The sequence below is a fragment of the Macroventuria anomochaeta genome (assembly GCF_010093625.1).
Source record: "Macroventuria anomochaeta strain CBS 525.71 unplaced genomic scaffold BU25scaffold_1, whole genome shotgun sequence".
Classification (NCBI taxonomy): Eukaryota; Fungi; Ascomycota; class Dothideomycetes; order Pleosporales; family Didymellaceae; genus Macroventuria; species Macroventuria anomochaeta.
In genome coordinates, this window is record NW_022985362.1 from 1,723,751 (window position 1) to 1,749,807 (window position 26,057).

The 26,057-nt window shown below is 51.7% G+C and overlaps 12 protein-coding genes across 12 annotated transcripts in view; 6 read left to right on the forward strand and 6 right to left on the reverse strand.

Moving 5' to 3' along the window:
- Nucleotides 1–76: 76 nt before the first annotated feature.
- BU25DRAFT_405652 (NTF2-like protein) lies at nucleotides 77–1,080 on the reverse strand. Its single transcript, XM_033699838.1, has 6 exons — nucleotides 987–1,080; nucleotides 916–933; nucleotides 761–825; nucleotides 635–706; nucleotides 489–587; nucleotides 77–441 (listed from the first exon to the last, which is right to left on the reverse strand). The coding sequence occupies exons 1-6, from the start codon at nucleotides 988–990 to the stop codon at nucleotides 328–330; spliced, it is 372 nt and encodes a 123-aa protein (XP_033567987.1). The 5' UTR covers nucleotides 991–1,080; the 3' UTR covers nucleotides 77–327.
- Nucleotides 1,081–1,831: 751 nt separating this feature from the next.
- BU25DRAFT_356512 (NAD(P)-binding protein) lies at nucleotides 1,832–3,002 on the reverse strand. Its single transcript, XM_033699609.1, has 2 exons — nucleotides 2,646–3,002; nucleotides 1,832–2,597 (listed from the first exon to the last, which is right to left on the reverse strand). Exons 1-2 carry the CDS (start codon nucleotides 2,931–2,933, stop codon nucleotides 1,854–1,856), a joined length of 1,032 nt encoding a protein of 343 aa, XP_033567988.1. The 5' UTR covers nucleotides 2,934–3,002; the 3' UTR covers nucleotides 1,832–1,853.
- Nucleotides 3,003–3,474: 472 nt separating this feature from the next.
- BU25DRAFT_486817 (methionine synthase-like protein) lies at nucleotides 3,475–5,372 on the forward strand. Its single transcript, XM_033700186.1, has 3 exons — nucleotides 3,475–4,057; nucleotides 4,106–4,763; nucleotides 4,813–5,372. Exons 1-3 carry the CDS (start codon nucleotides 3,846–3,848, stop codon nucleotides 5,161–5,163), a joined length of 1,221 nt encoding a protein of 406 aa, XP_033567989.1. The 5' UTR covers nucleotides 3,475–3,845; the 3' UTR covers nucleotides 5,164–5,372.
- Nucleotides 5,373–7,932: 2,560 nt separating this feature from the next.
- Nucleotides 7,933–8,469, forward strand: BU25DRAFT_416952 (uncharacterized protein; the record flags this gene model as incomplete). The annotated part of the gene is made up of 2 exons (XM_033699913.1): nucleotides 7,933–8,100; nucleotides 8,170–8,469. The coding sequence occupies 2 exons, from the start codon at nucleotides 7,933–7,935 to the stop codon at nucleotides 8,467–8,469; spliced, it is 468 nt and encodes a 155-aa protein (XP_033567990.1).
- Nucleotides 8,470–11,970: 3,501 nt separating this feature from the next.
- Nucleotides 11,971–12,990, reverse strand: BU25DRAFT_405657 (charged multivesicular body protein-like protein). The gene is made up of 4 exons (XM_033699839.1): nucleotides 12,879–12,990; nucleotides 12,748–12,825; nucleotides 12,476–12,691; nucleotides 11,971–12,400 (listed from the first exon to the last, which is right to left on the reverse strand). The coding sequence occupies exons 1-4, from the start codon at nucleotides 12,912–12,914 to the stop codon at nucleotides 12,143–12,145; spliced, it is 588 nt and encodes a 195-aa protein (XP_033567991.1). The 5' UTR covers nucleotides 12,915–12,990; the 3' UTR covers nucleotides 11,971–12,142.
- A 169-nt stretch (nucleotides 12,991–13,159) lies between these two features.
- On the reverse strand, nucleotides 13,160–14,180 carry BU25DRAFT_405659 (histone-fold-containing protein). Its single transcript, XM_033699840.1, has 3 exons — nucleotides 13,833–14,180; nucleotides 13,522–13,781; nucleotides 13,160–13,471 (listed from the first exon to the last, which is right to left on the reverse strand). Exons 1-3 carry the CDS (start codon nucleotides 13,879–13,881, stop codon nucleotides 13,352–13,354), a joined length of 429 nt encoding a protein of 142 aa, XP_033567992.1. The 5' UTR covers nucleotides 13,882–14,180; the 3' UTR covers nucleotides 13,160–13,351.
- A 1,872-nt stretch (nucleotides 14,181–16,052) lies between these two features.
- Nucleotides 16,053–18,388, forward strand: BU25DRAFT_329239 (kinase-like protein; the record flags this gene model as incomplete). Its single annotated transcript, XM_033699567.1, has 2 exons — nucleotides 16,053–16,909; nucleotides 16,960–18,388. The coding sequence occupies 2 exons, from the start codon at nucleotides 16,053–16,055 to the stop codon at nucleotides 18,386–18,388; spliced, it is 2,286 nt and encodes a 761-aa protein (XP_033567993.1).
- Nucleotides 18,389–19,421: 1,033 nt separating this feature from the next.
- On the forward strand, nucleotides 19,422–20,483 carry BU25DRAFT_427248 (Thioesterase/thiol ester dehydrase-isomerase; the record flags this gene model as incomplete). Its single annotated transcript, XM_033699968.1, has 3 exons — nucleotides 19,422–19,553; nucleotides 19,618–19,987; nucleotides 20,044–20,483. The coding sequence occupies 3 exons, from the start codon at nucleotides 19,422–19,424 to the stop codon at nucleotides 20,481–20,483; spliced, it is 942 nt and encodes a 313-aa protein (XP_033567994.1).
- Nucleotides 20,484–20,742: 259 nt separating this feature from the next.
- On the forward strand, nucleotides 20,743–22,292 carry BU25DRAFT_381559 (uncharacterized protein). The gene is made up of 2 exons (XM_033699671.1): nucleotides 20,743–21,609; nucleotides 21,684–22,292. The coding sequence occupies exons 1-2, from the start codon at nucleotides 20,984–20,986 to the stop codon at nucleotides 22,195–22,197; spliced, it is 1,140 nt and encodes a 379-aa protein (XP_033567995.1). The 5' UTR covers nucleotides 20,743–20,983; the 3' UTR covers nucleotides 22,198–22,292.
- A 723-nt stretch (nucleotides 22,293–23,015) lies between these two features.
- On the reverse strand, nucleotides 23,016–23,811 carry BU25DRAFT_416957 (uncharacterized protein; the record flags this gene model as incomplete). Its single annotated transcript, XM_033699914.1, has 3 exons — nucleotides 23,016–23,462; nucleotides 23,586–23,640; nucleotides 23,798–23,811. 3 exons carry the CDS (start codon nucleotides 23,809–23,811, stop codon nucleotides 23,016–23,018), a joined length of 516 nt encoding a protein of 171 aa, XP_033567996.1.
- Nucleotides 23,693–24,424, forward strand: BU25DRAFT_405663 (uncharacterized protein). Its single transcript, XM_033699841.1, has one exon. It carries the CDS (start codon nucleotides 23,854–23,856, stop codon nucleotides 24,313–24,315), a length of 462 nt encoding a protein of 153 aa, XP_033567997.1. The 5' UTR covers nucleotides 23,693–23,853; the 3' UTR covers nucleotides 24,316–24,424.
- Nucleotides 24,425–25,164: 740 nt separating this feature from the next.
- BU25DRAFT_436174 (WD40 repeat-like protein) overlaps nucleotides 25,165–26,057 on the reverse strand; it is a gene marked incomplete at its 5' end in the record, with an annotated part of 4,376 nt that continues 3,483 nt past the window's right edge. The window contains one exon of the mRNA XM_033700007.1: nucleotides 25,165–26,048. Within this exon, the coding sequence (XP_033567998.1) occupies nucleotides 25,637–26,048 (412 nt within the window). The 3' untranslated portion in view covers nucleotides 25,165–25,636. The remainder of the gene's footprint in view (nucleotides 26,049–26,057) is intronic.

Below are 26,057 nucleotides of genomic sequence, written 5' to 3' on the forward strand. Positions count from 1 at the left end.
GGCTCGGATATGAGCAACACGAGCGTTTGAGCGCGGATAATTGTTGCGGGACGAGCCGAGAGGTTGGAGAAGGACGGTTGTGTCCAAACGCACATGCATTGCAGCCAGTCTAGCGGTGCTACATATCGTCAGTGGTCCCGCGTCTAGACGACAACCGTGGCACAGGCCGTTGAAACAGCACAATCCAATGCGCTGTGGTCCACGGCCAGTGTCAAGCAACTGTTCCACCACCTTTTCCTACCCTACGTATCATGCCGTTCCTCGCGAAAATACTCCAGAAATCAAAATGTCATCGTCAATCGTCTCGAACGCCGCAGGGCTTGGCGTTTATGCGGCAGGGTATACAAGGCGGAAGACATCGTTGAGGACGTAGTAGCTTCCGTTCTCCTGCTGGAGGTTGAAAGCCTGGGTGAAGCTCATGGGCCTGTCTGACCCCTCAACCTGAGAATCGTTAGCTGGACCCCGTCAAGGCTCTGTGCTGCACGTACAAGGAGTGCGCCGGTCACCAGGACGAGAACACCGTTCTGGCCTGAGGGCTGGGCATCGAGAGTGTCGGTGCGGTGCTGAACCTGCTGGAAGGGCAAGTTCTAAGGAAATCAGCCAAGTTCAACCTTCAGCCTGAGATGAGATTCACCTGGAGCTTCTCAACGATAGCCGCTGTTCCCAGGATACCAGAGGCCTCGAATGTAAGCATGGAGTGGTCGCGCTGTCCAAAGCATCAGTCTTTGCGTTCCGTAGGTCATGGTTGTGATGCGCATACGTAGAGCGGGGCAAGAGCAGCGCGGTTCTCGTCGAAGGTCTTGTAGTAGTACTCGACGAACTGCTCTGTGTTGGAGATCAGCCGCAGTCCGAAATGCAGCGCACACTTTCAGCTGATCGGGTGCGATTTGTGCCGGGGCCTTGCGGCATACGTACTGCCGACTTCTTCGAAAGCTTCTTGCAGTCAGTCTTGTTGCATGCTTGATGCGGGATAGATACAAACATACACATCTTGCTAGATTTGGAGCTTGAAACTGAAAAAGTTCAGAGGTGTGTTGCTGAAGTCGCGCACAAAGGCTGAGGGGCTGATGTTGTCACAGGTTGGGCTTGTTTTGGGCACAGTCAAAAGGTTGTCTTGCTTGTTGGCAATGTCTGGTGGGGCAGGCAGGAGCGACCAGCATCGGTCCGAGAAACCTCCGCGCTTGCTTACTTTTCTTCGTCGACGCGCTTCGCTCTCCTCCACCTCCACACACGACCATAGCAGAGCACAAGAATCCCAACACAACAACTATGGGCTGGTCTGAGTTCCACAGGTAGAGACCAAAGGTACTCAGACGTAACTTTTGCACCAGGTGCCCTGGAGCTTTCAGCCGCTTAAACACCTTGCGGGGACACCATGAAGCCGGTTGTTCCAATTGTTGCGCCGGTCCTGCCTCGAAAGTCGCGTTCGCACAGCAGACCCCACGCTGCCATCGTCCTTGGCCTCGTATGAAGCTCTAGGTACAGCACACATGCGTTGAGTCGTTTTTTGCAGCGTTCAAGCGTGCGAGTTGCTGATTGATACCACAATGTAAGTAGCAACCATTTCTTCCACTTCCTGTATTATGATGATCAACACTTCAAACGATAACTTCCGAGTCAACGACGATGAAGTTCAAAAAATATTCAAGCTCAACAGGCTGATTGCTATTCGTACTTTGCTATTCTTGTCACAAGTTCATGACAACATACGCTGACACTATTTGTCGCAGGAATTGAAGGCTTTTCATCGCCCGTTTACGATATACAAACGCAGTTTACAGTCTATCAATGCTATCTACTTCTTCATCGCGCCTTCCAAAGCTCGTGTTGTGACGACGTCCCTTGTGTAACAACTACAAGCCCTTTGCCTGGAACGACTTCACCGAGTCAACAATAGACTGCTCCAGAGGCTTGTACTTCAACCCCAGGATCTCGATTGAGCGCTTGTTGTTGTATGTGTAGAGACCCTTGTCCGGTGTGCCCTCAGGGTAGTCCCCGCCAGGTGTCGAGTCACTCGGCAGGTCCTTGTACTGTGGGAAGTTCTTCTTGATGATCTGTGTGATCTCCTTGTTCGAGAAGTAGCCAGCGGTAACGAAAAATCGCTTGTTCGCGGCTTCTGGCTTCTCGAACGCGTTGACATGAGCCTCTGCGACGTCACGTACATCGACCCAGAAGTGCACGCCTGAAGGGGGGATTTCGTCCTTGAACTTGCCCTGCACAGTGTTGCGGATGCGCTCGTTCGATGTGTTCAGGTTGTCGAGGCTGTCGAGGGCGTGGACAATGGGTCCGAAGACCATCGGCGGGTTGATAGTGGAGATGGTAAAGTTGGGCTTCTCCTTCTCGAGGAACTCCCAAGCCGCCTTCTCAGCGAAGGTCTTACTTGCTCGGTAGCCCAACATGGGGCTCTCGGTCGCCTGCTCAAAGGTGATCGGGTTCCAGTCGGCCTCCGAGTACTCGTGGCCGGGCCAGAAGCCCTTGTCGGCTTGTATGATGGCGGCGAACGAGGATGTGATGACGACATGCTTTACTGATGGTGCGCTCTTCTTAATAGACTTAAGGATGCCAGTTGTTCCAACGACTGCTGGGTCAATCAGGTCCTGCTACGGTCAGTGGCAGCCCCTGCAATGTATGTTGAGTAGTCTAACCTTGCGAACGTCGGTGACGTTGAAGTGGAACGGGCTAGCTGTGTGCAGGACGGCCTCAAATGGAGGGTCTGACTTAACAGCCTCGTCGAAAGCACCTGGCTGCGCAATATCGGGAACAATGGCGAAGCTCAACTTGTCCGCGTACTTTCCATTGTATTGCTCCTTGATCTTATCGGCCTTTTCTTGTGTGCGGACTGTGGTAACCACAGAGTGGCCACGCTCCAAGAGGATGTCCAGAGTGTGTGCGGCAATGAACCCGCTTCCTCCAGTGAGTAGAACGCGAGTCATCGTGAGAGTAGTTTAAGACGTTCGGTTTGGTGTGATGATTTGACGAAGGAATTCGAGGAGTATTTAAAGTCTATAAAGACGCTTACAAGTTCCAATGGCGCGAGATGTTGCGACATTTGTATGCTCGACATCCCACTTAGCGGGGTAGCTCTTTCCGAAGCATCGGTGTTAAATGCCTTCGCCGCGGACAACACAGGCCATTCATTCGTTACTTACAGAAAACCCCTTGCAATCTGCGTAATGTCCACGAAATGTATGTGCTGTCGTCATCGTTGAGTGACGCTTGGCGTGGTGTTCAGCTTCCATTTCACATCTTCAAGTCGGCTCGCGCCCGGCCTGTCTTAGGGTCTATGGCTGATTGCTGACCTAGCTCATGCGCGGCAGTGCCAGGTATGTGTGTAGGTTCTTCTTTCTTTGTGAATGGTACGTGTACGTAGACGCCGCAGCAAAGGAACAGGCGCATCTTGAGATGTTCTTCGCGATACAGTGATATCCTGAGCTTTGTTGACGATAAAAGGCAGTAGCAATTGTCTGGCAACGAAACTTCGTATATTTGTCAAAGGATGACATGCTTTGCGTGTCCGTCAGCTTGCCATGAACAACGAAGCTGGAGCACGAGGTCTGCCGGTGTGGGGCAAGCTCAAGGCCCCACCATAGCTCGACCTGCGGATGTGTGCATCCCTCATCGCACAATGCCGTTGCAGCTTTGCCTTCCAATCGAAGCTCTTTGCGCTCCCCATTCTCTTTACCCGAGCGCGGCACCCGAGCTTGAACGTCAAGGCTGAAATGCTCCACGGATCAGACGAGCGTCCGATTCAGGATGCAATTGCGGGGCTTTCAGTCTAGAGAAAGAGGGGCAGCTTTCGTCTGAACTCGATTCCTCTTCTCTAACACTTCGAACTGCAATTGAGAATGTCGTCCATCAAGAGAAGCCCACCTTTCCGCGCTGAGCACGTTGGCTCACTCCTTCGACCCCAGGAGCTTGTTCAGAAGCGATACGATGTTGCCTCCGGCAAGGCCCAGCCAGACGAGCTGGTGCCTCTGGAGAAGAAGGCGGTCGCAGAGGTCGTAAAGTTCCAGCAAGACTGTGGTCTCAAGGTCGTCTCTAGTGGAGAGTACACCAGGTCAGTTCGATGCTCGGCCTACTCACACTCCCGGCTGACTTTGTAAAGGCACATGTTCTGGGGCACTTTCTTCGAGACCCTGAATGGTATGAAAGAGCTTCAGCTAGGTGTTCTGAAGGGCTACGATGCTGGCATTTTCCGTCCCTATGCACCTGATGTCAAGTCCTTTATGGAAGCAAAGGAGGTCCCCAACCACGTCACTGTCTGCGTTGGCAAGATCAGCCACCCTGGAAAGTCGAGCAACCAGTACGAGGTCGACCTGATGAAGAGCCTGCTCCCCGAGAGTGAGTGGAAGAACATCAAGATTACCTTGATTTCTCCCAGCTGGTATCACTTCCGCTACTTGAACGGACGTAGCTTCCCCGAGGAGGTGTATGCGAGCGACGAGGAATATTTCGAGGACGTGGCGAAGGCATACCAGGAGGAGCTGAAGATTCTGCACTCGCAAGGCATCAGGAACATTCAGATCGACGACCCCAACCTCGCGTACTTCTGCTCGAAGGACATGTTGGAGGGCTGGGCTGCGGACAATCAGAATGATAAGACGGCCGATGAGATGTTCGATGCCTACGTCAAGTTCTACAACAAGTGTTTCGAACGCCCATCCGACATGCACCTCGGCATTCATCTTTGCAGAGGCAACTACGTGGGCAGCCGTCACTTCTCGGAAGGTGCCTACGATAACATCGCCAAGAAACTGTTCCAGGTATGTGAGCTTACCATTGCCAAGAAAGAACCCTTGTTAACCTTTGTAGGATCTGAACGTTGACACATACTACCTCGAATACGACACCCCCCGTGCCGGAGGCTTCGAGCCTCTTGCGCACCTCCCCAAGAACAAGAATGTCGTACTCGGTGTGATTACATCGAAGTTCCCCGAGCTCGAGAGCAAGGACGAGATGATCGCTCGCGTCAACCAGGCCGCTGACTGGATTGCAAAGGGCACTGGTCAGTCTCGCGAGGATGCTATCCAGCAGTGCTGTGTCAGCCCACAGTGTGGGTTTGCATCGCATGCGGAGGGTAACTCGCTGGGTTACGAGGACATGCGAAAGAAATTGCAGCTTGTGAGGAGCATTGCTGATGCTGTATGGCCAGGTCAGCCATAAAAGGTATACAAAAGAAAATGTCAAGAAGTAGCATGCGAGCTTAGCAAGACACAACATGTTGACAGAGGCTGCCAGATTTGGCTATCAAGCAACTGCGAAGCTTTGTAGATATTCAGGAGATCGCATTCTATGAGCTGCGTATCAGTACGGTGCAACAGTCGCATCATGACTTCCAGCGTCCTGTAAATACCTGTATAGCTTTGTGCAACATCGATCTACTTTCATCTCGATCTTTCTGCTGCGGAAGAATGTCGACCAACGTTCCGCGACCTCAGGTTATAACGTCCACAGGTAAAAGGTGTGGCTTCCAGACATGGCTGGTTTGTGGGTCTCGGCTCCCTAACCGCTTTGGACGACGCGTTGAGACTTCCCGCTCTGCGCTCCTGAACCAATACCTCCCATTTACCATCGTTTTATGCGAACCCGAACCACGCGCCGAGCGCGTCCATGTGCACAAATCGCCTTGAGTTGACCCAGTCCCTATCGTTGACTTCTTCACAACGGTGAGAAGCGAATGCACGTTCGAGGTCAATTCGTTTTACGCTGCCGGATCAGTCTTCAAGATGGCTCTCCTGTACCTTGCATACCGTGTACAGTGGGGCCGTCCAATTAGTGAGTCGACATCTTTTCCTCTCGAAAATGTCTCATTTGTCTCATACATAGCTATGTTTTTGGGCTTCGATCAAGGTTCGTTCTCATCCAGGCTACCACAATAACGTGACCTTGAAAAGCTATCTAGACCACAGCATGGCCAATGGGTAACTTTCAGGGTACACGTTTATGTCTGCAAGTCGAGCCTTTCCCTTCAGATGTTACAGCGATCAGCCTAGCGATGATATCCAGAACAGCAAGTCGCGAATGTTGAGAGCGGACACTTGGCCCATCAAACAGTGGTTTTTGGACAATGAATCCCACCCGTAACCGACAAAAGCTCGGCTGGACGATCTAGCAGTCTCAACTGGGCGCACGAATGCACGGAATATTGTTTTACTTTAGGGACCACGGGGCCAATGTATATGCTTGGAGGGCAAGACGCGGTGCATACGTAGTGAGAGAGTGGTTCGTGAACAACTTCCACAATCCACATCCCAATGCGGCTCAGATGAATGATCTCCTATCTGCATCTGGACTTTCGTCAAAGGAGATGAGAACTCGCTCCAAAGACCTGCGAAGACGAAACCTCGATCAATAAGCCACGAACTTCGAAGAAAGGACCATCTCTTCAGCAAGCGTCCCCGAGCACACACGGGAAATATGCAGGCCGACAACGATGGTTGGTAAAGTCTGAGACTGTTACCGGCGTAACCAACCCAAATGATTCCCTCATTGACAGTAGAAAGGCAGCGAAGGAGGCCCGCAACATTTACCGATGCACTGTTTGCTCACAGTCATTTTCTAGATTTCGGACTGGAAAAGACACGAGCTCGAAGTACACGGTTACAATGCAACTGAGTGGATATGTATGCCAGATCGGCTTGAGGAAGTAGACTCCCCTTGCAAGTTTTGCTCAAAGCCGGTTAAGATCTAGGGTGCTTGGAACAACACGACACTTTCAGATGCCTAGCCAGAGCTTGTGAAGATCGTGCTTACAGGTCGAAGCGATATTTCATAGCACACCTTCGAGCTTGGCACTTACGAGATGCTTCAGATCAAGAGAAGTCAATGGCTGAACCGCCTCCAGCATGGGAGCGAGAAGTCGAGCATATCAATCCCCATGCTTTGTGGTGCGGGTTTTGCTACCTCAGAAGCCTGGAAGTAGTAGGCTGTGCACAGCGTCTCTGACAGTACCAAAGCAAAAGTGCTGCTCTAGAGGGCTCAGAGTTGAGGATTATCATCAGCGATTCTCACTTTCTATGGAGTATGCTGGAGGTCTTTGTTGCGGTGTATATAACCTTAGGACCCAAAGGTCAGAATGGTCGGCCTTTTTGTATCGCTGCGGGGCCGCGACAGTCTTCAACGCCGTAATACTCAGGTAGTGTTATGAAGGTTGTGGTCGAATGCTTATGTCCGGCTTTCTCGATTTCACAAGAGGCACCGCATCCAAGTATTGCGCCATCGTGAAGGGAGGGGCTGCGCACTGTCCTCATGGGTCGGGCCGAACCTTGGTCTGACGTTGCCGCTGCTCCAATTCTATGCAATTCTCAATACAACTCATAAGGAAAGTCTCTTGGTTCGTAAACAACCATGAACTGGAAGTATACGCCATTTTTAACAGGAGTCTGCCTGAGTAAATGTTCTTCATGCTCCTGCGTTTTGCACTGTTCGTTCTTGCCCTCGCTCTTTCTAAATGCTACCAGTGTCACACCTGCCTAACATTAACGTACCTACACCAACACATCCTTTGCCTTTCTCGCAGCAGCATTTCTCAGGGACAAAGTTCTAGCTAATGGGAGCGCGCATTCTTAGCTATTCAGCGGCAGTGCTTTGGGTCAAGTTAGACCCTCTGAAGCCGACACCTAAATATAGGTAGATGCGCCAGCATCTATCATGATAAATCTACCCGCACTTCTAGTTTGCGCCCACAGCTATCGATGGTACAGCCAGGAGACAAGTGATCCAGAGACCCAACATCTTGTACGACTTCCGGTCAGCAAAAACACTCTTCAGAGGCAGCGCCCTAGCGCAGATCGTCCCTCCAACACCGCAAGGTCCAAGGAACCCCCACCAAGGCGAGTTCCAGAACGCTGGCACGACAAGTGACCATGCAAGCATTTGCAAAATATCTTTCCAACGTGCGAGAGTATCGCCTCACACAGTCAGGATCGTGGAATGTCCTCGTTCTCGGTCGCCCTCTTGGTCGCAGAGATCTTGTATTTGAAGAGTTGTGAACACTATGCCGCAGATCACCCAATGCCACTGCATCGCTTGCTCGCTCAGCGCAAAAGATTGGCCGGCGTAGGCGACGGTCGTCGCGCCCAGCGTGAATGCGACCACAGCGTAGGTATTGATAAGGTTCCGGAACATTGGGTAACTTCCACCGTCTAAGTCATTGTGAATGTATCCTAGTGCCAGAAGCGAACCCGTGTGGAAGGTTGCTTTGAAGTAGACGCACTTGAGAAGGACAGCAACGTGAAGAGATTTCTAAAGAATGGTGGCATTGGAAGAGCTGATTCGACCCGAGGGGATAGGTCTCTATGGCTTGTTAACTGGATCTTCGGAAATGGACGAAAGACGTCGTTGGTTCCCGACGCAGAAGATCAGGAAGTTGAACCAAACCCAGAAGAGTACGGCTGGCAAGCGAGAAATGATATAAGGAGTCTTGTAGGCCTGGGCTTACGTCGTGCTGAGGGTAAGGCCAGCGAATAGGTTGAGTAACTCCGTTGCGGTCATCGGATATACAAGCGGTTTGTGGTCGCTGAGCGTAGAAAGCCCGGCGAGAAATCTCAGTAAGATCGTTAGATATCTAACTTTTGATACCATGGGCGAAATTGTCTTCAGCAAGTCTTTTGAGACGCAACGATTGAATAAAAAACCCTCGTTCTTGGGTCTCAGCATGGATGCTTTGCGCGGGCTGAACACCACGGCGTTCATACCTCTCCTCCTAACGATGAAGCTGCACCTCATCTTCATTTCGGAGTTGAACGATGGCATAATGAGATACAAGAAATACTGTGCAGATCAACCAGACGACCGCATTACATGTTCCGTGGATCTAAAATCACCGGACATTTGGACTCGTGTTATCAGTGGCAAGGATCCTATCACTGGACATTCATTCACAGGCGAAGACTTACGATCGGAGGCTGCGATCATAGTGTCCATGGCTTCACATCCGATGCGCATTACTATTAGCGCTCTTACGAATCACTTGCTTAACAACCCCGAGTGCATGGGAATACTCGTGCAAGAGCTGCAGGACACATTCGGAGATGCCGAGGACATTCGCATGGGAGAGCGATTGGAATCGTGTTCCTACCTACGAGCTTGCATCACTGAAACTCTGCGTCTGGACCCCAGCATTCCTGGTATCCCTTTGCGCACAGTGAAGCAAGGTGGTGTCGTCGTTGACGTTGAATTGTTCCCTGAGGGGACTGACCTAGGCGTGGCACATACGCACTTCAACACTCCGAGGATTACATCAACGAGCCGTTCTCATTCATGCCCGAGAGATGGGTTCCTGCTCCGTCTGACGGGGGAGCAACTCCGTACCAGACAAGGGGGCGCAAGACAAAGTGAACGCGGCATTCTACGCATTTAGCCTGGGCCCAGACGGCAGCTTGGGACAGATAATGTTGTATAATCATGCTACGGTAATTATCCGCCGCATGCTCTGGACGCTGGGAATCAGGCCCGCAAACGGGTTTGACGACGAGCGCAAGCGCATTGGCAGGGCACAAAAGTGGGCTCAGAATGGAGTATCCCATGAACGACAAATCTGCGGCAGAGGGCGACGGACCTTAAATTCAGGCGAGACGGCGAGTCATGTAATATGAAAAGGAAAGTTGAAGTGAAGTTATCGCAACATACGTAGATCTGTCAGGCGTGAAGGATCTCGGAGGCTTCATGACGGCGGACGCTTCTGCAACAGGACTTGAGAGCAAGCCCTGAATCTCTTACAGCTAGTACTACACTGGTATCTATGTTGTGACCTAGGTATATTTCTGTCGTTCTTGCGGTTGAATGCGTTAGGGTTTGTGGCTACTCTTTCTACGTTGCTCTTTCCTTTCTATGCTTTTACAACATTACTGCCACATCAACACCAGAATGGCTTACTTCGCAATCTTATTAGTAGAGCCAATCAGCATCAACTTTTGATCTGCTAATCAAAGTTTGCGCTTTTTGCGTATTCAAGGCTCTTTTTCGGCTGAGACGCTCCTATTGCGCAGGAGTCGTAAAGTAAGGATACTTTTGCACACAGTTCTTCGGCCTCATATCCTTGTTAACACAACTTTTTAGCGTACCGTTTCTATATTCCCAAAGCCAGGAATTGAGTATCACCTCTTTTGAAGAAGTGTTCTCCATAGAAGTTGAACCAGTTACCAGACCGACTAGTGTGCCTCTACAGAATTCCCATCTCACGTACAAAAGCTTCATACTATACTATAGCCGCTGCTCCCATTGATGTTTCAAAAGGACGCTGGGCAATCGAGAGATAAAGAAGTTAGCCATATCGAGTCTCTTAGACTGCAATACAAGCTGGCAAATAGGTATCCGTTTGCGTACTTTCCCCTTGAAACTCAGTTAGCTCCAGTTGGGCAACAGGCTGGCAAGAAGTACCAGCATTCCAAGGTGCCCAGATTTGATGACTGAACTCGGTGCCTAAATAACATAGTCTCCAGCCACTGGAGAGGTTTGGCCAGGAAAGTGTTGTGTTTCCAGCAAGCGCTCCAAGAGCCATCCAACTGCAATGGTCCGATTCGCGTTAATTGCCACTAATAGTGACGCTTGTCCATTAAGGTTTTGAGACAGCAGTTTGTAAGAAGGATTGTTAGGGGCTTCTCTCTCAATATGAGATCTACATTGTCGCTTGTACTCGTCAGCCTGCAAGCTTATGATGACTTGATTGCTTGCAGAGAGTTGGCCGTAGGTAGAAGAGGATAGAACCGTTTTGAGTATCTCCATTCTACCGAGACGGGCAGCCATATGAGTAGAATATTCACAGCTGCTTTTCCCAATTCGGCCGCTCGGTGCTCCTCAATCTAAGTAACCTAGGACATAAGTGAGACCATTGCTCGAAAAGGGGTCCAAGAGTTCTTTCTACAGGGCATCTTGGTCCTCCTGACTTAGGTTAAGCTCGGTGTTGCGTAGAAGTTGTGTAGCAGCCGCGAGAAACTCATCTGTACGGATTTCTCTGCTTCAGGAGCTTCTAGAGGAAGCCTGTCACCCATGTCCACTTTGTTGTGCGATTGACTCGCCAAACGGCTAGGCGATGATTCATAGTCTCTGAGCGAAACAAACAAAACAAAAGAGAACACAATACAGCCTCTAGCTATTACAGCTACGATCGATGTTGCGCTTTGATCTTATCCATTACGCAGCTACTTGGCAGACTCAGAGGAAGTGGCTTGCGTTATTCCTGGCGTGGGACTGATCTGCACTAGGGCTAACGAGCCAAAGATCAGATCTTTGGTGAACAAAGTAGCTGGTAGGGATTCTCAGTTTCTTGCCTCCGCGACTTGCAAGCCTTGACGTGGAGTGTGCTCGACCTTGTTCAGGAGTCAGGACCGCATTGAGTCCTCGGACTAGGTTCGACCTGCGCCCAGCTTTCCTATCCTTCTCATGTTTGCCAATTGTGGTTTATATTTTCTAGTTTGGACCTGCCCCAGTACATGACATCGTCAAACATAGCATTGTGTGGGATGCTTCGGGCACAACATCTGCCATGTTGATCGTACTGAGATACAGTGTGAATCCCAGGGACGTTGCTGGAAGGTGAAAGTGGACTCTAAAGGGTGACAACGAAACTGGCTGTGTGGCTCTTTTGACTGATTGGCGACAATTATTGCACTGTGATGAAATTAGCACAGAAAATCAGAGTAGCAACATGAACTAGTTCGAGTACGACTAGTAAGGCCGACGCATGCGGCCTAAACTTAGACGACACTGAGTGCTGTATGGTTGAGTGCTGAAAGGCTGAGGATGGGTGCTGGAACTTGGACTTGATTCGTAGTCGCCTTGTTGTACAAGTCACCAACGCTGTTGGCAGCCAATCTCTCCTCCACTGCTGCAATATGATGGCCCTCATGCATTGAACGGTTGTTTACCAACCTTGGTAAGCTCGAATCATGACAAAGTGGGGATAGTACCGGTCTACTGATGTCTGTTAGCTAGCTAAGACACGAATAAACAAAAGACCGAACTGTAAGCCGACTGATCAATATTGCGGTTCCAAAAGTTTCGATATTGTGACATAGAAATACCATCGTCGTGAGACCTCAAATGTCAAGATTCATAGCAATTGCATTTGCAATATCCCGCTCCCGCTCCCGCTCCCAAACTCCAGAGTGCGCCAGTACACAAAGAAAGGAGATCGCCTCCCCTAATTTCTCAAGGCGCGTAGTCGCTCGGTGAACGCATCCTCCTCTTGCTCTGTGGGGCCAACCTTTGTCTTCGGTGCCTCCTGGAGATCAGACTGCAATTCGACGCCGGCCTTGTCTGCAGCTTGTGCCATCATGCGGTCGACGTCTTCTTGTGGTGTGCCAACGGCGGTTGCTGATGAGGTAACGTCCTGGTAGAGCTCGGTTGCGGAGTCGACGTTCTCGAACTGCTTCTCGAAGTCGACCATGACGGCGGCAATCTGTATCTTTGTCAGTGACTCTCCTCGCTGGATGCTGCCCAGCAGACCGTCGATCTGCAAGGTATGGGAGCATACCCTCTCAGGGCTCATCGATTTCATAGCAACATCCAAGCTGCGGTTGACCTTCATCATGTTGCCGGTAATTTGTCGCATAGTGACAGCAGTCTGGACACGACCGGCGACGGCGTCGACCCGTGAGGCTAGTTGTAGGAGGTTGAGCTTCTCGTTCTGCTTGCGGACGGCATTCTGGGCGTAGATACGGGCGATATCGTTGTGGCCTTGCTTCATAGCCTGTGATGGTTGACGATAAGTCAGGGTGCCTCTCGATATGCTCAGATATTACGCACCTTCTCCAGCTTTGCCTTTTCCTGCTGCTCCTCCTTCCCTGCCTTGAGTGACTGGCGGTTCAGCGACTTGGCTGTAAACTATCAAGGTCAGTATGAAACATCATGGTGCCGAGATAGGTGCGCTGGCGAACCTTGAGGTTGAAAAGGGCATTTTCGAGACCGGACATGGTGACGATAATTTCGGTGTATGCAGTTGTGGTGTACGGTCAAATGCAGGGTAGGGCTGTGGTAGTGCAAGTGATAGGTACGGTGTTCGCGGGGGTTGGCGCGCAACCCGTGGACGTCACTCGCCCCGCGCCTTGCCGAGCAAGCAGCTCTCAGTCACTTGGCTGTGTCCATTCACTCGATATCAGTGCATAGGTATGTGGTAGTTTGAGGATGTTCTTGGGTGTAGCTGCAGAGTGCAATGCAGCTTTGAGAGGCTTTTGCCATGTAGTATTATGTTGGCTGTCTTGCAGCTCTTTGTAGAATTGCGGCCCGCCGATGCCGAACTGAATGCCTTCATGTGCCCAATCTATGTCCCAAACGCCGTCCAGAGACCTGTGTGGTCAACGCCCTCAACGCCTCGCAGCCTGTATCGTATTATTCATTAAGATGCCTCGCACTACGATGGCGCCGAGTTGAACTTGTCCGTAGCCGAGCGGAACAGCTCTTCTTGCGCGCGGATGAGTTCCTCCTCAGTCATGCCGCTCTGCTCGATCTTGGTCTGCTTCTTCTCGCGATTCTGTTACAAGTTAGTACGAAGATGATGCGGACTATGTGCATGGCGCGTACCTGCTGCTGCTTCTTGTAGTCTTGCGCGACCTCAAGAATCGCAGGAACGTACTCGCCAAAGTCCAGCTCCTCGAGCGCTGCCTTAACGTGCTCGCAGGCTATTGTCTTCTTTGCGTCCTTTTCGGCGATTTCATTGGCTTCGGAGGAGATGAGTGTGATAAACTCGACACAGCACTCTATGAGCAGGTCTCGTGAATCTTTCGCGAATGTCATGCCGGGTTCTGTCGCCAGGATATCTTGCACAATCTTCTGCACGGTCGCTGGACGCGTTAGTTGCCTGAATTGACACCGTAGTTCAACATGAAACACACCCTTTGGCAACGACAGGTCGTCGTTGCCGCCAAACTCCCGGTCAGACATGGTGGGCGTTTGCGCGGTATTTGGTTGTCTCGAAGACTGCGCGCCGCCTCGAAAAGCTTGGACTTTTATGTATACAAAGAAGCCCGCGCCGCGCATGGCAGGAACAATGTTGCTCCTTCCCCGGCCGGCCACCAATCAGCGATCAGCTATGCTTTTCGACGTCGATATCATTCGTAACACCCTTGGGCATGGGCACCGGACTTGGTGCTGGGAACGGACCTGGCTGCTCGGTTTAGGAAATGCAGTCTTTCGTTTAGGGGAACGTAGACCCAATTTGGACCACTTCCATTCCCTGGGGCAGCTCGCCTGGGCACATCAGCTGCTCGAAACAGTACATCACATGAAAGTTACTCGTGTCAACCTTGTTCCCAGTGACCACGATTCCGCCCTGCGGCTGTTATCAGGCCAGGGTCCTCTGCTGCCGCATCGCGCGCGGCGGCACATGCAGCTCGCCATCAGTGCATCAGGGGTGTGGATCATTGCGTCTTTTCCTGTAACGACAGTTCCCAGAGCCTGCGCAGGGAGATTGGGCGATACCTCGTGGATACCACTTCATTCCACTTGGTGCACTTCATCAGTCGTGAGGTTGTCCGCTGCCCACTTGATTAAGGACTGATACGGCTGGGTGGGGCCGCAACACCGAGCAGTTCACACAGCGATTGGCGCGCTCCGAGATCCTAACCCAGGGTCGTCTCGCTCGCCGATCCACGACGCCGGCTCCTTTCCACTTTTTCGTCATCATGCTGCGTCGCCTTGGCGCGAGGGATGGCACTTCAGCGTCCTTGGGTGGCAGAAAGACGACCCTGGCGACCGGTCGACCTGCTTGTCGCCGAGCACAGACTGTGAGTGGTGTCGACAGATGACAATAGTGGCGGTGAAATAATCGCCAAACAAACCGTGCCCTGTCGGATGCAGCTGGCCACGGTCGCTGCCGGTTGCGTGCTGCAGTCACTGATGCGTGCCAGACGGTGAATGCAACTGCCTGGCTCGTGTTCTCGAGGTCATGGTTTTGTGTTGAGGTGAATGAGCGGCACTGCACTTGCCTATCTCGCTCACTCACCGCGGCGTCTGGCTATCACTGATTATATCCGCATCAACTCAACGCGAGAGCATGTTGCACAGCGGCCAGTCATTGTTCAGCGAGCGCGCCGCCAATATTATACAATCCCACGGCCGTCTGTTCGTCGTGGTGTGTACTTCCCAACGGCTCCCGAGATTCCGCCCTACGCATGAAGTTAGCTGTTAGTCCTGCTAGGTTTGTTAGGTCCCTCTCGTCGCTGGCCCACGCACCGAGTCCCAAGGTACCCAGTCGTCAAGTACCGCGCTGTTCACCGCCGCCGCGCTTGAGCCTGAGCCCTGGAAGAACTCGGGTGTCTTTCTTCGCGCGACGCTCGTGCAGACCCGATAGAGGCCTTAGCAGAGTTTTCTCATTTCATTGCAGCGGCTAACGCTGTTTTAGTGCAGCGAGCCAGGTTCCAGTTGATTATCTATTACATATGACTTCACGCCCGCAACACATGGACCTGGTCACCTCGTCTCCCGCGACTTCAAGCGTACGTACTGCCAGCACAGCATCCACCGCCAGCACATCGCGAGCCAGTCTCCGAGCAACCACCACCATTCCATCCAGCGCTGCTGCCATCGATGCTCGTCCAGCTCGACCCGGACTAGTATCCCGCGCTTCTGAGATCTCTCCCACCAAGGCCTCGCGACCCCGCCGTCACCTGTCAACCAAGTCCTCGAGTGCAGTGCCCACGCTGTCCACGCTCAACGCCAGCAACAACGAAAAGTCTGCACCCACCAAGCCCGCTGCCCGCCCGCCACCCAAGTTTGGCAAGATGACCTCGTCCAACGGTGGCGCTCCCTCAGCCGCAGCAGACCTGCTGCGGCAGGCAATGGGAAACCAGAGGTAAGCCACTCTTGCGTTCTTTGTGCATTTTGTTGCATTTCGCCGGGTGTGCAAAGCTCGCAGAGGGCAAGTGCGACCACCGCTTAGCTCAGCACCAAGTGGCAGCCAGTAGCGCAGCTGCTGAATGCCGATGTCAACGTTACACACCCTATGCCCTGGGTCAGCTTTTTCTTGCTGCACCTTTCTTCCTGAGCAGCATTATCATCTCCCCTCCTCGAAACTGTCGCTGCACACCATCACGACTGTCCGCACCGCAGCGATAATGCCGGCCCACAACGCCCTACTAACGCCGCACAGAGCAGCGACCCACGATGACGACGGTCACGATCAGATCGGCTCCACCAGCTCGACTCCACCTGGTGCCTCAACACCGCGTCCGGATCCCACTGATAAACGACTGCCGGGTATTCTGCACAGCTACTTTGGCCAGGTTCGTGATTCCTTTTTGCCCCAGAGCAAATCCTCGTTGTCAAAAAGTTACAACCCCGCACCTGCTCCTTCAGACGCCGCTTCAATGGAACCCAAAGAGAAGGAAAACACAGAAAAGGTCACCCCTCGTCAGACTATGCTGCCTAGTCCTGCTCCCAGTGCCTCTTCTCGAACCCCCTCAGCTTCGCAGTTGAATGGTGAAACAGAGAAGCTAACGGAAGGCGACTTTTCGTCGCCGCAGAATCAGGCTACCCCTCCTCAGACTCCTCGCACACGCTCACAAGAAGGCAAGCCACCAACATCGAGCTTGTCTCGCACCTCGCTTGCGTCGAATCACTCGAGAGAATCGAAAACATCAAACAAGTCGGATAAGGAAGCATCGGTCGTAGGAGCACCCAAGGGCAAGCTTGCAGTCACCATTACAGAAGGTCGGGACCTGCGGGCAAGTACCGACCCCTACTGCGTTATCCAGTTCCAATGGGCCGAGTACATCTCAGATGGGCCAAAGCATGATGACACCAAGGGCCGCCGTGGCCCTATGCAGATGAGGAGGACCGAAAGCGAGATGCAGAGGCCCATGGCCATCCCCATGAAGAGCCGTCAGAGCAGCAACAGTGGTCACAGCTCGGATGCTAGGGATGACACATTCGAGGAGACGACCAACCCCACTTGGGAGCATGAGGCCGAATTGTACGTTGTATTGCAAAATTTGCATCAGCACACATACTGACAGAATGCAGTGACGTTGTCGGTGACCACGCTGAGGTCGACATCTCAGTTTACGACCGAGCGAATGGCGAGGCTTTCCTTGGTCACGTTCGATTCTGCCCCAACCTGATCGAGTACGACCAGCCGTATGATGGATGGTTTGCCCTTGAACCTCGTGAGGGCGAGAGCGCCAAGGTGACTGGTGAGATTCACCTCAAGCTTGACTTCCACAGGATCGAGAAGAAGTCTTACGGTCCCGAAGATTTCGAGATCCTGAAGCTTATCGGCAAGGGCACATTCGGCCAGGTCTTCCAGGTTCGCAAGCGTGACACCAAGCGAATTTACGCTATGAAGGTTCTGTCGAAGAAGGTCATTGTTCAGAAGAAGGAGGTCGCACACACATTGGGCGAACGCAACATTCTCGTCAGGACTGCTATGGCGGACTCCTCCTTCATCGTCGGCCTGAAGTTCTCTTTCCAGACACCGTCGGATCTCTACCTGGTTACTGATTACATGTCTGGAGGTGAATTGTTCTGGCATCTCCAGCGTGAGGGTCGTTTCCAGGAAGCTCGCGCGAAGTTCTATATTGCGGAGTTGATTTTGGCTTTGCAGCATCTCCACGATCACAACATCGTCTACCGCGATCTAAAGCCAGAGAACATCCTGCTTGACGCCAATGGCCACATCGCACTTTGCGACTTCGGTCTTTCCAAGGCTAACCTTACCGAGAACGCGACTACCAATACATTCTGTGGCACAACTGAGTATTTGGCACCCGAGGTACTTTTGGACGAGCATGGCTACACGAAGATGGTTGACTTCTGGTCTCTCGGTGTGCTAGTGTTCGAGATGTGCTGCGGCTGGAGTCCTTTCTATGCGGAAGATACCCAGCAGATGTACAAGAACATTGCTTTCGGAAAGGTCAGGTTCCCCAGAGACGCTTTGAGCACCGAGGGCCGAAACTTTGTCAAGGGTCTCTTGAACAGGAACCCGAAGCACAGGCTTGGCGCCACCCGGGACGCCCAGGAGTTGAAGGAGCACCCATTCTTTGCCGACATCGACTGGGATGCTTTGTCGAAGAAGAACGTCGTGCCACCCTTCAAGCCTAAGCTCAAGGGAGAATTGGACGTCTCCAACTTCGATCCAGAGTTCACGAACGCTCTTAATGGCAACGGCTCGTTGAACGCTCGCGCTGCTGCGCTGGCATCTGGTATCAACCCTGCCTCGACTCCGCTCTCACCAACCATGCAGGCCAATTTTGCTGGTTTCACTTTTACCGGCGAAAGCACCATGGAGCAGCAATTCGGCAGCAGGACCCACAATGACCATGACCGAATGGAAGAGGATGACAAGGACGACTTGAACTGGGACAAGCCAGCGGGACGCGGAGACAGGATGTCCGGCGTCATTCCCAGCAACAACGAGCACGACATCTTCAACCATGGCCAGATGGACGTCTAGACGAATGTCCTCATCAGTAGGCTGGTCCCGACAAAAGTGTTTCAGCAGCGCTGTTATGAGTTTTACGAATCGTCTTTTGATGGCGTGGACGCACCATCGACTTCTAATTCGTACTTGTCCTGGATACTCCCGCCTATCCGTCTACGAAGGTTCCAAATTGCGCTGAAGGCCTGTCGCATATCTTTTCGTTTTGCACGTAGGCTTTCGCCGCACGTTTATCACCACATTTTCAGCGAGCACATGAATGATACTGAGTGCTAGATCAGCACTCGTTACGTGCGGTCAATAGGACCGACCATGGAATCTACATACCACATACGAAACCTGGACGTTCGTGTTACAAACAGGAGAACTACACGACCAAGTACGCCTCAGAGGTACGACCTTGCTTGGAATGCCAAAGATTGAGCTTTTCTATGAGGGATGCATATCGATTTTTCATTTCTTGGGGGTTGCCTTCATTGCATTGCGTGGGGTACTTTCGCGGAGCATTTGTGTTTGTTTGAGTGGTCATTCACTTTTGCTGGCGTACGGTCTGTTTGTTGTGCATCACGCATGTTCTCATTCTGCGCTTCGAGCATGTTTGAATTTGGGTCATTCGCATCGTCTTCAAATGTCAATGAGTGGGCTGGATAGGGTCGATTAAGGCTGGCACTCTGTACATATGGACTGCACAAATATGATTACCGAGAACTACCGGTAATGGTAATGAAACAATATGTCAATTACTCTGTTCTATTGAACAACGCGCTCTCCATCAAGTTCTTACGACTGTTTCGAAAGGTAGTGCCGACTTCGGCTACAAGGGTCACATGTCTTCGAGGGTACTTGGCCTTTCTAAGCTACTCTGGGCATGGTCGATTTCGAGGTGGTGAATCGATATCGACCTCGGCTGTTGGAGAGCTCCTCAGGGCTTGGAACCGTGATTGCCGCCCCGCTCACACTTCAAACTTCTCAGCGTTACGTACCTGAGCCCCATATACCTTTAATCTACAATCGCATTGCATCAAATCCACATCTGACCATATACACAATGAGCGAGAAGGCAGGACCGGGTGTTGGCTTCGAGTTCCCCAGCTATGAGGTTTCCTGGCTCAAGCGTGACCTGCTGCTTTTCGCAGCGAGCATCGGCGCTACCTACCCTGAGGAGTTGCACTTTCTATACGCAAGTCATACGTGCAGCTAGCTTTCAAGCAACATAAAACCGCCGGTACTAACAGCTACCTCAGGAATTGCATCCTCAATTCGCGGCCTTCCCTACGTACCCCATCATACTACCCTTCAAGCACACCGACCAGGAGGTAATCGACTTCTACGCCCGCTCCAACGCCGAGCCCATCGATGGCGTACCCAAGTTCGACACCAAGCATGTCCTCGATGGCGAGCGCAAGCTCGAGTTCTTCAAGCCCATCCCTGTGTCCAGCGAAGGTCGCAAGTTCGAAATCAGGAGCAAGGTGCTCGGTGTATACGATAAGGGCAAGCCCGGCACAGTCGTTGAGACGGAGCAAAGGCTTGTAGATGCAGAGTCCGGTGAGACATACAGCAGAGCTGTTGGCAGTGGCTTCTACGTTGGCCAGGGAGGGTGGGGAGGTCCTAAGGGTAAGTCAGCAATCGTGCTGTATTTGACGGAAACAGTGTATTAATTACCTTACCAGGCCCCAAGGTCCCGAGCTACCCACCTCCCGACCGCGTGCCCGATGCGACCCGTACCGTCCAGACCACCATGGAGACCGCACACATCTACCGTCTCAACGGTGACTACAACCCGCTTCACGCCGACCCTAAGCCCGGCAAGAAGATGGGCTTTGGCGGCCCCATTATCCACGGCTTGTTCTCATGGAATATGTCTGCGCACGCCATCCTGCAGGCGTTCGGTGCAAGCAAGCCAGAGAACCTGAGGGAGTTCCAGGCACGTTTTGCGGCGCCAGTCAAGCCTGCTGATAAGCTGATCACGGAGATGTGGAGGACCGGCGAGAAGCATGACGGCGGATTTGAGGAGATCAGGTTTATTGTGCGCGTGGATGGTGGGAAGACGGTGTTGACGAACGGAAGGGCGATTGTCAAGGTCGAGGGGCAGATCAAGGCGAAGTTGTAAATAAGTGTGTGAGCGTGTTCGTAGCAAAACAAGGAATCCATTGATCTTAACCTACAATTGCAAACACTATTTCCTCTCGCTCGTCCTCGCAGTTAAAGCAGACGTCATCATGGAGGAGTGGAGCCTTTTCACCAGTTGCGTTAGATCCTCCGCATCGAGCCCGAGATCAGATCTGATAAGATGAAAGTGCGTTGTCACGTGCAAAGCTCAACCTCCAGTTTCGTGCCTCGGAAACTGAAACACTTCAGACAAAGACCAACACCAACTGTGCTCGGCAAGCACGGCACTAGTAACGATTCGGTCCCTGCTTAAGGAAGCAAGGAACGATGCTTTCTCGGTTTCAATCGAGTTTGCGCTGAATCAGGGGGCTCGACATCGTAACTTGCCAGCTATTCAACTCTATTGAACCCCCTTGGCGAACATGAGATAGCCATAACACTTTCCACACTACTCCACCACCACAACTGGCGCGTCCCACGAATCTCCAGCGCGTTCACAAGATGTTGTTCTCGCTCCCCTCTACCCTCGCGATCCTGACATACCTCCTACTCTCCTCGCCCACAGCACATGCATACAAGCCGCTCTCAGACAGCTTCCTCAAAGCCATCCCCTCACCCGGCTCCCATTTCGACCCCGACCACGGCTCCCTCCTCTCACCCATTCTCATTCCCCGCGTGCCCGGCACCTCCGGCCAAATAACCGTCCAACAACATTTCAGATCCTACTTCGCGCGCGAACTCCCCAAATGGGATGTATCCTGGCAAAACAGCACGGCCACGACCCCAACCTCGCGTGGCAAAGCGCTGCCCTTCCAGAACCTGATTTTCAAGCGCGAGCCGCCGTGGGTGAAACCAGGGCAGAGTAATTTGTTGACGCTGGTTGCGCATTATGATAGCAAGATAAGTCCAAAGGGGTTTATCGGCGCCACCGATTCAGCGGCACCGTGTGCGATGCTGATGTGGGTTGCGAAGGTGGTGGATGGGTATGTGCAGAGGATGTACGATGAGATGCAAGCCCTAGAGGAAGGGGGGACGGTGGAGATGGATATGGGGATTCAGATTTTGTTGTTGGATGGGGAGGAGGCGTTTCAGCAGTGGACAGATACGGACAGTCTATATGGCGCGAGGTACGTTTGGAAACCCTATTTCCTAGCATCGGGGCAAGATGATTCTGAAAACATGGATGCTGATCTATGTATAGGAGTCTTGCGGCGGAATGGGCAGGCGTACGAAACCCCCCGTCCAGCAAGTTCTACCAGTACCGCACGCCTCTATCCCAGATTTCGCTATTCATGCTGCTCGACCTCCTCGGCAGCGCAGACCCGACCGTGCCTTCATATTTCCCCACCACACACTGGGCGTACAAACATCTTTCCACCATCGAGACCCGATTACGAGACCTCAAAATCCTCGAGTCCAGCCCTAACACACCTTTTCTACCCGACGTCAACATGACAATGGCAGGATATGGGGGAATATCAGATGACCATCTGCCGTTTATACATCAGGGCGTGGAAGTACTGCATATCATCCCCAGCCCGTTCCCGAAGGTGTGGCATACGTTGCAGGATGACGGGGCGCATTTGGATGGGAAGACGGTGAGGGATTGGGCAAGGATTGTGGCGGGATTTGTGTTGGAGTGGTTGGATATGATGGAGGTGTGGGATGGGGATGAGACTGCGGGTAAGGGCTCATCTTCATCCCTGGTAGAGTGAATGAGGGGTATAAGAATTAAATTCTGGATATCTTTTGATTCATCAGAGTAGGCTCTTTTCCTCTCGCATTTCGGCAGCTACTCTACGACATATTTAACCAGCACGACTTCGCCTCGGGGCAGTGAGTCGACACGCTTCACGCACGCTTTCTAGCAGCACGCTTCGGCGGTGTTACACTATTCTGCAGCTACCTATCTCAAGCCTGATACCCAAGACAGACATTTCATATGTAGGTATCTAAGACGCATAGCATTATCACTCTCTCTTCCTAGGACCTTACACTGCTGCATCACAGGATGCTCGAGGGCTGCCGTGGCTTTGAACAGAAGCTCTTCTTTGTGAGAGCTGACGTGCAAGACTTCAGTTGCTCAACCCAACCTGTTTCGTCTTGGTTCTGGTGTCAAGTATACAGCGGACCGTGCCTTCCTGCATTTCGGCACATGTTAGATGAACTACAATTTTCGCGAGAATATGACTCGGACAAGAAGGTTATGGAGGTACGCATGCGAAGACATATGAGAGAAATGTCATCCGATGGCATAACGTGACTCAATGTCACTTGAATATACAAGAGTACTTTCCATCCATGTCTACCAATTACCTTGAGCCAATCCATTCATATATAGGAGGCTTGAATGAAACGGACCAACGAGATTCAGACCACAGCGAGCGGGCACAATGTGGATAGCCAAAGGCGATATCCCAGCTTAAACCCAAATTCCAGCCGGCTCAGACAGCGGAAATTAATTGCATGCAGCAAGACTTACACTCAGACGTGATCTCGCAACGCGCATGCGCCGCAACGCGCACCATTTGCCTTATTGACCACCCGTGCACATGAGGTTATTGAGCCACATACAAAAGCTATTACAACTAGATTCTTGGGTGGAGTAGTCTATAGACCTATGCGACCAAGTTTGATACCAATATTTGCATGGTTGAAGTGTTTTGCGACCGCGGCTGTTGTGTGTTGGTAGAGGTGCTGAGGGCGGCTTATGAGGAACCACACCACTTCGAGCAGCCGCATCACCACATTTCTGCTTCTTTTGGGCTCCTTGTTGCTGTATGAGCTGCCTCTTTCCTTTTTGGGTAGTGCATGATGCTTTTTCATAGTCTTTCTGCTCCTTAAGATGTGCTCTCTCTGCCTTGCGTGCATCGATTTCCTTGCGCTCCTGGATGCGTGCATTCTCCCGCTCCACCTTCTCCTTTGCACGCTGCACACAAGCCTGCTCATCACGCTTATCCTTGAGTAGCTTCTCAGCCTTCTTGAGCTCATGTTCAGTAGTTTTTGCAACTTCTTGTTATTACGATCACGTACAACGAAGAGAGAACCACGGGACGGACGTACGTTATAACGGCCGCGCACCACAAACGGGCCGGCCGATTACCCTGAGCTCGCTCAACTCTACCCAGGCATGTGATGTCTTCTTGAACCACTGCAAACTGCAAGACAATAAGTATGTGATTGCGCACAAGACTCGATGCTTAGATATACATCAGCATGACTACCTAGGCTATCCTTTCGTCTTGACAACTACACCCGGCCAACAATCTGGGGACGAGTTCCGATCCCAACACGACAAAGATGAACTTTGTGTACCATTCTATGCCCATGCTGTGCGTTAGTCCTGAATTTGGAGATCAGCTGTTCGACTTATGCGTTCGACATGTCCGTCACGGAGATACGCGCTCTCGGGCCTTGAGAACTTCGACTTTGTTGTCAGCGAGAAGGTCAAGCATTTCAAAGAATTTGCGAAGAACGACAATTTCAATCAGGTGTTACAGCCAGGGATCTACGCCAGATACTCTGAGCTGGTTATGGGGCATAATCTTTCTGACGACTGTACTATGCCGTCTGCCTGGCTGGATCTCACTATCACCAGCGTGGTGAAGCACGAAAAAACTTGCAAGTCCTACTACGTAGAAGGAAGAGCCGACCATAGCATGTCGACTGGGCTGTGGTATGGAGACAAGACCATTCAGAGATCGCGCTTTCCTGAGACAAGAGGGATCCTGGCTATGGCTACGGGAGCAACGTTGGAGATGGATAACGCCTCGGCCCTGAACATACCAATGGGCATCACAGTGCCGAAATTCCTGGTGTATCACGAGAGTTGAGTGCAAAACCTCAATCACGGGCGCGTCTACCTTCCGACATCAACGCTCATTCGATTGCGCAGGGTTGCTAAACGAAATGGGAGTCGTGTAGGTAGAGCATAGAAACATGCTGAAACGAATTGCACCTTATGGATGTTCCTTATGTGGCTTTCATCATCTCATGATCATCAAAATCGGCTCCAATCAGACTTGACTTGCTGCGTCAGCGTCATCCATTATGTCTTATCTGGTCACATACATGATGGTCTTCTAACGTCCCCTGCCCGTAAGCGAGAAACGCCCCTCAGCGAGATGGACCCACCATTCACGCACCTCAGATATCCCCACATGAAATCTACAGATCTGCAATTAGTGTTAGCCTATTCTTTAGTCACTTTTATTCCTCACTCTGTAGTGTAGCAGGAAAATTACAATAGTTGTGGTCGTGCTAGCAATCATCTTGCGCACTGCTCCAAATACCACTTTGCCTTCTGACTCTGCTCTGTCGCTGCTACCTGCGCTCTTTCCAGTTCTAAGACGCTTGAACGATAGGCCTAGCCTAGACGCACATTGCCCTAGGCTGCAAAGACAATTAGGCGTTGAAAGTGTGTAGTCCAAGGCTATCTCCGCGTCAGGGACAGCTGCTTTTAGCGCTAGGCGTCAAATTAGACTGAGCGTACTGTATTTGACGTTATGCCTAGCAAGCTCAAGGTGTGGCGCTCTTCTAGAAGCTTTGATGAGCGCCCCGGGTTACAGCTACTTTGGGAACACGCCATGCTTTACTTGCCTAGCGTTCTCGGATGCGTTGCACAAACATCGCGCGCAGCCATGCCGTGCTGTCTAGTTCAGCGACACTGAGTATGAAAGTTAAATTGATCATGCAGACAGATAAAACAACGTTCAACTAGTTACTTGTTCACGTTAAGCGCAACACTACGCACAACAAGGTCCTTGTTAAGGATCAAAGTGGCCTTCTAACGAGTATGCATTTGTCCTATACTACAGAAGCAGAAATATAGAGAGAGAAGGTTTGTTCTATCGTACGAAGAATATAAGAGAAGGCTGCCAACCCCTGCCTAGTCTTGTTACGTAATCACGTCTCGTACGTAGTCTTCAGTCCACAGGGCTCAGCCCATAACAGTCCTAGACGTTGAAATGTTACGTAAACGCTTTATATGACAGCAAGCACTCTTAAAAACCTCTTCTCATGTTCTCTGCAGCAACATGCAACCTGGATACTTGGGCCCGTTCTCATGCCCCTTGATGCGATGCCGAACAGGAGGAGAATGACAACTGACTACTATTCTGCTACGCATGGATACGAGTGTATACAAAGTCAATACTACACGTCAATACTACAGGTCCATACCCAGCCAGATCCAACGCCTATAGCGACCGTGGTTCCGCGGACAGATGAGCACAATGGCCGATACTCTGATGGTATCCAGAGCATGTGCTTGCTTGCATGCTTGATCCACGTGTTGTCTGAGCTAAGGTTCGTGCCCAGGTACAAAGGAGGCTGGGGCTCAGGCTCAGCGGCCGCTGCTCTGCCTAATGTCTCTGGGATAGCGATGACAAATGTACCTATCTCCGTGCAGAGACAAGAGTCAGTAGAGTCGAAGGATAGACTGTGGAGATTTGTTCCAATGTTAAGGGTCTGCAGACACGCGCCGCTACTCGCATTCCACAGCTTGACAGTCTTGTCCTCTGACGCTGACGCCAGTTTGCTTGAGTCGTGCGAGAAGGCCACAGACCTGACAGAG